Genomic DNA, 9,256 nt, shown 5'->3' on the forward strand with positions numbered 1-9,256 from the left:
AACTTGCTGATTGCCATCATTAATATGTTCTTTAATCAAATTGTTCACCTTCTACTCTGCTGTGTGAAACTCAGGTTCACTGGCCTGTGAGCTTTGATCATAAGGAATGATTATTCTTTTACTCCACTGACAGCCTGAGCACTTTCTCTTTCTCCCCCAAGTCCACAGATTGACACAGATGTGGCTATTTCTGATTCAGATACAGTCTGTTCTTTGATATATTTGAAACTAAAACTAAGAAAGTATTCAGGATTCTGACCCCTTCCAATGTAGAATCTTCCTGGAGGTTCTTCTTTTCCATGTTCTTACTACTCCTCTATTTGTTTCAAAGATGAACAATGAACACATTGATGATGTTTTCACATTTAAAAAATTACTGTCTCATATATCACCTCATTATTTTTCCATATCATCCTGTATAGTGGATATCATGGTTCATACTTTACCAGTGGAGATACTAATGCTCTGGCATTCAGAGCTACACTAGCTCTGGGAGGGTCAGCTGATCCAGTGATGCCATAGTCATTAGTGTTCATCATTTATTGCTGATTTTAAAATATCTGCTGTTCATTTTTGTGTGTACAACACAATACCAGACATTGGGAGTGATACACAGATATACAGAACAAATCGGAACATGTCCTCCAAGCCCCGAGAGTAACTTACAGGTGTCATACTTCTTTCTTCCTCCAAGTCTTTCCAAGTACTGTTTTTTCCGCCTAACTCTTCTTGACTCTTCCTCATTTCTCTAAACTTCATGAGCAGGGTAGCAGGTCTGTATTCACTGCTGTATCCCTGTCACTAGTGCTCTGTACATGGTAAATGGTCCATCGGTATTTGATGACTGATTTTTGAACTCGGCATATCAATTTGTCTCTTGCTGTCCCTGCAGGAATTTCAGTTCCTTGTTGCCCCGTTGTAACTACAGCTCACATTTCTCTTGCTCTTGGAGTCCTAATGCCATTTCTGCACTCTGAAATAAACTCCTGAAAAATAGGTGATACAGATGGTCTCAAAAGTCTTTTTTCTGTGATAATTTGTCTCGAAACTTGACCTGGGCCCACTGTCAGTCCAAAATAGAAAGAGTTGATCAGGGACAACACTGAGAACTAAGCATAAAGCCTGTTAAAATTCACCAGTTTAATAAAAAATTAATCAGTTTCTGACTTTTGTACTAGAAATAGAATCATAAATTATATTCTTTGCAAATCCAGATTCTCGGCTATATTAATTGTTAACACTCAGCATATAATATCTATGACAAAGTTACAATAAAATTATTGCTTCCAGAGTGAGTAGAACATAAATTTAAAAGATTTAACAGGAGGAAATATCCTAATTCCATTATAATGTTCCGATGTTGTTTCACAGACATAAGAAATATTGTGTACATATTTAACTCTATGAAACTTTGTCATCATCACCATCATCATAATCTTCTATTCAAACATCTCTGCGTTTCTGGCACGAGCACCGGGGCTGGAGCATAGTGTGTACTTAGCAAATGTTTTTGAATTGAATGAATACACTTACTACGACTGATCCTTGACAAGAACTTTATGGTGTACAAAGTGAACAGTTGTCCAGACATTATTCCATTGGAACCTCATAACAGCCTAGTGGGTTGGATAGAGGGATGACTACCAACTCTATCTTAAAAATAAGAAAAGGACAACTCAGAGGGATTAATTGATTCATCTAAGTTCACACACAGCTAGTATGTGATAGAGCTGTCATTCAAATCCAAGTCTTGCAACTCCAAGTCCCGACGCTTTTCTGGCTTGGCTTTCAAACTTAAGTTTATATATGGTATGAGGACTGAGAATTCCTTAACAAGTCAAGTGGCACTCAATATATTTGTAAAATATCAAAATAAAATTTTTCTAATTTTTTAAATTAGAGAGTCATTAATCTAAATAAACACAGACACCATTAAAACAAATCTAGAAACTGCAAATAATTGAACACATTGTCTTAAGACTGAAATGAGAGGAAACCACGGGGTATGTGGAATAAAAACAATCATGCTGTTAGTGAAATGTCAGTATCTCTTAGTCTGAAGGAGTGAGTAATTATCACAAGAGGAAAGGAAAAATAAACCGTAATTAAGCAATGATTGTAATAGTGTTCCTCTGGGGATAATTGTTTGCCTTTATTGCATTCCAGCAACACTACTCTATAGATGACATAGAACCTACTATTTTCATTTTAATAGTTACATTTGATCCATGCATTTTTAAATCTATGATTTTAATAAATGTTTTCTTAAGGTATTTTAAGTTTAGTAACGCTTTAGTTTTTATGTAAGGCACTATGAACATTTTTAAACAACCAGTGCCTCATTATTTAACAAAAACAACAGACCATTGTTAATTCATTTGGCCCAACAATGAATAAACATCAATAACTCTGCAGTAATTAGAGCTGCTCAGAGAGACAGAACAACTCAGGAGCTCCACATTTTACTGAAATCCTCAGGCTGAGGCTGGTAGGGGTGCCAAAGAGAAAATTCCAGCATCCAGTTATAGGATGGGCTTCTTATTTCTTTGTTAATTTTTAAAATAAATTGTAACTGTCCTCATTTCAAGAAAGGTCTTCAATTTATTTACAACAAAAGTACAGGTATAATAAAATAAACAATCCGAACAGCCACTAAAAACAACCAATCAGTAAAAGAGGAAAGGAGAAAAATTTTATCAGGAATTCACAGGAAAATACAACTGAGTGTGTATCATATGTAGTCATGAACTTCTTAGCAACTGAGGAAAAGAAGGAAACATTATTCTTACTATTTAGCAGAGCCTGGAGTTCTGTGAGGCTTTGGATTCAAATCTGTTCTTAGAAAAGGCTTTACATAAATAATGTAAATGAGAGCACACTTTACAACAAAAGTATACACGTATCCCTCACATGAGTACATTTTATAGATATGGCCTTGGTGAAATCCAAAACAAACTGGAAAGATAAGACTGTGGTGTGGACCAGAGTGATATGGCTTCCTGGGGATGGGCACCAGCGGAGAAAAGCTAATAGGTGGGAAAGGAGAGCTGAGGCAGTTGGGGAGGTTCCCACTTCACATAACCCTACATTTCTATGTGAAGTAGGATGTACCCCCTCCCCTATTTAACACCTTTCAGTGGCAACCCATTGCTTTCATGATAAAAGGAGATTCTTACCATGGCCTTCAAGGCCTTACATGATCCCGCCTCTGCCCATTTGCAGTCACATTTCCCTTGGATAACTCTGCTATCACCATGATGGATCCCTTCCAATTCTTCAAATGCATTGAGCTCGTCCTACTAAGTGCTTCTTCAGAGGCTGCTCCTTCTGCAATGCTCTCTCCTTGCCCTTTAGCCTGGCTAATTCCTGCTTATTTAAAAGATTTTGGCATAAGTATTCCTGCTACAAAGAAGACCACACTGACCACTGCCTCGTCCCATTTGTATTAAATCACATCTATAATCCTTTTACACAGAATGTGGCATTTTTCTTCATAGCTAATTTATTTAACAACCTATTTGGACTTTTATTTACTTAAATTCTTCTTATATGTATATACATGGGGTAGGATACATACATACGTATATTTTCTAGCACCGAGACGGCCTAGAAGCACATCTAGCACCCAGGTCTTGGTTTCTAACATCATTCTCCAATAAAAGGAGCTAGGGCTCCCTGGAGAAATGACTGATTCTAGGGGCAGAGAGAATGCAAGATGAGCCTAGAGCATCTCGCAGTGACAGAAAACAAGGAAGTGCTTTAAAAAATGGTGATATGGGGCTTCCCTGGTGGCGCAGTGGTTGGGAGTCTGCCTGCCGATGCAGGGGACGCGGGTTCGTGCCCCGGTCCGGCAGGATCCCACGTGCCACGGAGCGGCTGGGCCCGTGAGCCATGGCTGCTGAGCCTGAGCGTCCGGGGCCTGTACTCCTTAACAGGAGAGGCCACAACAGTGAGAGGCCCGCGTGCCGAAAAAAAAAAATGGTGGTATGTGAAAAGCACACGGCAGTCAACCTGAAAGAGACCCCAATGGCCAAAGCTGGAACAGTTTGAGCAACAAAATAAACAATGATAGTATTGGATTATAACCTAAAGAATAAAACAAACATCTATGAATCCATAATGATATACATGATAGAATAAATAAATAAATAATTGGAGGAGAAGAGACAAATGTTTCTTACAGAAGAATTACAAATAATAAGAGCAGTTGCTCCCCCTTCCAGAAGGTAGAGCTTAATTCCTCTCCCCTGGAGTGTAGGCTAGGCTGAGTCAACTCCCTTCTAACTAATAGAATATGAAAACAGTTACTGTAAAAGTAGTAATTTTACAGTAAAGAAATATGACAAACACCACCTTCACTAAATGATTAAGGTTAACATCACCAGTGATAAGTCATGTTTATAGCATGTATCCTTGACACAATGTGATGAGAAGCACACTCCACCTTTAGATTATTCATCCAAAAAATCCATAACTCCAGTTGATTGTGAGAAAACATCAGACAAACCCAAATTACCTAACTGGTAATTTTCAAGAGTGTCAAGGTCATAAAAAACAAAGGAAGTCTGAGAAGCTGGCACAGTTTGGAGGAGAGTAGCGATACATGCTGACTAAATACAATGTTGTGTCCTGCATGGAATCCTGGGACAAAAACATTAGTGGAAAAGCTGGTAAAGTCTGTAGTTCAGTTAGGAGTATCGTACCAACGTTAATGCTTAGTGATAAATATGCTTTGGTTGTGTTACACATTAACACTAGGGGAGACGCAGGAAGCACATATAGGAACTCTCTATACTGTTTGCAATTGTTCTGTAAAACTAAAATTATTTCAAAACTAGAAGTTAAAAATATCTTCTCCCACTGAACTCTGTTAGCAGGAATCATCCTGTAGTGATCACTACTATATGTCCATTCCTAGAACAGGGCTGTATGCTGGATAAGACTTTGGTTCTAGAGCCTGGCTGTACATTTAATTCCTGTCTTGGCCAATTATGAGCTGTGTTATGAGCAAGTTTCTTAAGTATTCCATGTCTCAGTGTTCTCATCTATAAAGAGGAAGATAAGGTGGTTGCGAGAACGGCAGGGCTTACTATGTATAAAACACAAACAACAGTGCAAGGTTAGTTATCACTGACATAACTCTCATTCAATGTATCATTGTTGAATGACAGAAAGAATGACACAAGGTTTTTGCTAAGAAAGAGTCACAATTCTATTAAAGTCATAAAGAGAGAGTGGAGAAAAGGTTCGGGGCACAGAGTGGTATGAATGAAATGGGGGTTCCATGAGGCACAGTGGGTAGGTTGGCAGTAAAGATGACAGAAGTATAAATTGTGGAGAGTGAAGCAAGGGGCAGTACTGGTATGGAAGTATGTCTGAGGGCCTTGTATCAATATTTTGATTAATAGTGAAGAGCGATTAGCCTCTCTGGGGCATGCTGCCTTAGGTAGGTTCTTCACTGGAACCGCACTCTGCTCTGTATTTGCAGAGGGCTGACCCCTGAAGCATACATTTCTCAGCCTCTCACTTCTGATGGTTTCCAGCTGAATATGGCCAAATGGGAGGCAACGGTGAGACACTGGAGAGTGGGAGATTGGAGTCCCTGGCTGGGGCAATGACTCCAGCAGTAGCTACATCTCCATGAACAGTCCTGCCATGGTCTCAGCTTTTGCCCAGAGGCCAGTGGTACCACCTCTTCCTCTGTCCCTGTAACCTAGGGTCTTAATGTCCTCCTTCTGTCAATTACTCTTGGGTTGCCTCCCTGTCCTCATTTTGGCTCTCAGTTCCTCCGTTACCCGTGTAACTTTACCAGTTTTGGAATCGCTACTATGAATGCTCAGGTGGTTTCTACTTCCTGATTAGACTCTGACAAAAACAAAGGTCATGATGAAATTCCCTGTTTTCCAGACCGACTGAAACTCTGGGGCAAGGTTTCCCATTGCTACACTGGTTGTTTTCCTAAGTATCTATTATAGTCAATGTGCTGTGAACCATCCTGGGCTTCAGGTATCGTGACATTTAGAAGGAGGTGTTGCGGACAGCCTGTTTAGGATTACTGAAGCACCACTGCTTTCCAGACAGTCGCAGACAGATAGGAAACATCTGATGGGAGGAGGAAGTTTCAGAGTCACAGTGACACAACAGCCAGCCCCAATGATAGATCCATCAGGGGTTATACGGGCCAAAGAGCTCCCCTGCTCAGAAGTATGCCACAGTGGGACTTCCCTGGTGGTGCAGTGGTTAAGAATCCACCTGCCAATGCAGGAGACATGGGTACGAGCCCTGGTCCGGGAAGATCCCACATGCTGTGGAACAACTAAGCCTGTGAGCCACGACTACTGAGCCTGCGCTCTAGAGCCTGTGAGCCACAAGTACTGAGCCTGCACACCCAGAGCCCGTGGTCCACAACAGGAGAAGTCACTGCAATGAGAAGCCCGCGCACCTTAACAAAGGGTAGCCCCTTCTTGCCGCGACTAGGGAAAGCCCGCTCGCAGCAACGAAGACCCAACGCAGCCAAAAATAAATTAATTAATTAGAAAATAATAATTTTTTTAAAAAGAAGTATGCCAGAGTATTGGAGCCAGAGCAGGGGCATCCATACCATTTCAGGTCCTTTAAATAAACCGGGTTTAGTCATGCTGGGACTTCATAAAAAAAGATGCTACTATCACCAGCACTGTGTCTCCAGCATTCATTTAGACTGCCTCTCAAGTGAGTTCTTGCTCTCTTCTTCCTCATTTGGGCTCCATTTCTCACACTTATTCCTCACCTCACCCTTGGGAATAACAACCTGGCTTGGCCAGCTGCCCTACCTTGACCTTGGTATCCCTTCCAGAAGGTCATTCTGGCATTTGTCTCCCAGCTCCTCACAGTCCCACCACAGTGATGGAAGATTCTCCTTCCACACCCCCACTTAGGACCTTACCAGGGTCTTCCTTTTATTTCAGTTTACCCTTAAAAATAGGAAACCAAATGAAAGACAGCATGCGAGAGTTGATGCTGAGATTGGCAGCAACAAGTCAGGCTAGAATAAAGGGAAGAGAGATAGAGGCAAGAAGTTAGCTAGGAAGCTTTTAGATGTAGTTAGAACCTAGACTCTCAGAGTGGAAGAGGTGAAGATGTATGGGAAATCCAAGAGATTTCTTTAAAGGAAGATAATAATAGTAATAATATTTAATTATAAAGACACAGAGTATCTAATCTCTTCCTTTTAGCCTCAGTCAGATGGTTCCATAAACATCCTTGCCTGTCTGAGAGACAGCAGCAGTGACAAGTAGGGTTGTTAGGGTGAGTGGGCTTTTGCTTCTCCACAATTTCCACTGGTTTTTCCCTTTAATTCCTTGATCTTGGACAGCTGACGTTTTCTCATTCTTATGGAAAGGGCTTTGCAAAAGCAGTTTTGTGAAGTCTGGTAGCTCCTACTTTCCACCAAATTGAGTACCCAGAGCAATTCCTATATAGAAATTCTCAGTTCTCTCCAGAAAGAGGTAGTTTATTGCTATCAAAGATTGATCATGGCACTTAAAATCTATACTTTATTTTAAAACAATACCATTAGGCAGTGATTCTAAACAACCACGTGCACTCTCATTCAAACCAGGCTCATACATGCCTTCTTTCCCTCTCCTGTAAGGGTGAGCCCGGCAGTGTTCACTTCCCCAGAGGTGGCTCTTTGATGAAAAATAATGAAAATGTTTGTCACCACAGGCTGATACTGAGGAGTTACCTACTCAGCCTAGACAGCAGCCTATTTTTAGCTAAGAATCCAGGGAGAAAATGTATCTGAAGTGTGATATTGTGAAGAGTATGGGTTTTGTATGCATTCAGAGTTAGTTTGAGTCCTTGGTTTCACGATTTACTGGCTCTGTGACTATTGGTAATTTATTTAACTTCCCTGTGCTTCAGTTCACTTACCATTTATTATTTTCCTATCACAAAAATCAGGATAGTAATATGCCCCTTATAGTGCTATTTAAAGGATTAAATGAGTATTACTATCTGATCTGGCATGCCTGGCATTTAGTGGCTTGTTATTGCTGGTGATGGTGTTTTTAAGTGTATTTCCTGAAGGATAGTCTCTCTTATTCTCTCCCAGAGAAAAAGTGAAGTTACCGCTATAGTTAGATTGCAATGGTTCTTAATGCCAGCTGCATTTTAGAATTACTTGGCAAAGATTTTCAAATATACCAATGCCAGGCCACATCTCAGAACAATTCAGTCAGAATCTCTGGAGGTGGAACCCAAACAGGTTCTTCTAATATGCAATTGGGAGTGAGAATCACTAGGTTAGAGGAACCATAGGTCTGAAGTTGGATGGTGTGATGGTTAATTTCGTGTGTCAACTTGACAGGGCCATGGGGTATCCAAATATTTGGTTAAACATTATTTCTGTGTGTGTCTGTGAGGGTGTTTCTGGATGAGATTAGCAGTTGAATCCGTAGACTAAGTAGGGCAGATTGCCCTCCCTAATGTGGGTGCGCATCATCCAATCTTCTGAGGGCCTGAATAGAACCAAAAGGTGGAGGGAGAATTCTGTCTGCCTAACTGCTTAAGGTGGGACATTGTCTTCTGCCCTTGGACTGGGATTTATATCATTGGCTCTTCCTGAGCTTTTGGACTCGGAACTTATATACCACTGGATTTCCTGGGTCTCCAGCTTACAGACAGCAGATTGTGGGATATATTAGCCTCCATAATTTTGTGAGCCAGTTCCTTATAACAAGTATCTATCTATCTATCTACACACACAAACACACACACACACACAGATATATATATATATATATATATATATATCTGTGTGTGTATACATATATACACACTGTTGGTTCTGTTTCTCTGGAGAAGTCTAATACAAATGATGCTCTTATGATCCTTTGTGCTCTCCAGATTTGAGAAGACTACCTGTTATTCTTCCTCTCTTATGAGGAACATGGACCTACATTTTCCTAAAAGAGACAATTTCAGCTTAATATCACCCTGTATTTCAGGTCCAGGGTGGAAGGATTTGACTCAATCTACTTGCAAAAGTATGATTTGATGAGCAGTATGTTGCAGAGTTATCCAGTGGATAAATATAAATTAAGTCATGTTCATATTTAGGGACCACTCATGGATGCTTATATATTAGTATATACCTATTAATCCATTATAGTTGTTTCTTTTTTTGATGCAACAATTGCCCTGTTTTGGCCAGTGGAAACTCTTCGAGTTTATCCAGTGTAAGATACTATCATTATTAGCTATTTTTATTGGT

At 40.3% G+C, this 9,256-nt stretch overlaps 1 protein-coding gene across 1 annotated transcript in view; it reads right to left on the reverse strand.

Annotated features, from left to right (window-relative positions):
- Positions 1–547: 547 nt before the first annotated feature.
- The window catches only part of FGGY (FGGY carbohydrate kinase domain containing), a 432,084-nt gene continuing 423,375 nt past the window's right edge, over positions 548–9,256 (reverse strand). Inside the window, exon 17 of the mRNA XM_029226879.1 lies at positions 548–1,063. Within this exon, the coding sequence (XP_029082712.1) occupies positions 930–1,063 (134 nt within the window). The 3' untranslated portion in view covers positions 548–929. The remainder of the gene's footprint in view (positions 1,064–9,256) is intronic.

This window comes from Monodon monoceros, unplaced genomic scaffold (genome assembly GCF_005190385.1).
Source record: "Monodon monoceros isolate NGI ecotype Baffin Bay Population unplaced genomic scaffold, NGI_Narwhal_1 Super_Scaffold_18, whole genome shotgun sequence".
Taxonomy (NCBI): Eukaryota; Metazoa; Chordata; class Mammalia; order Artiodactyla; family Monodontidae; genus Monodon; species Monodon monoceros.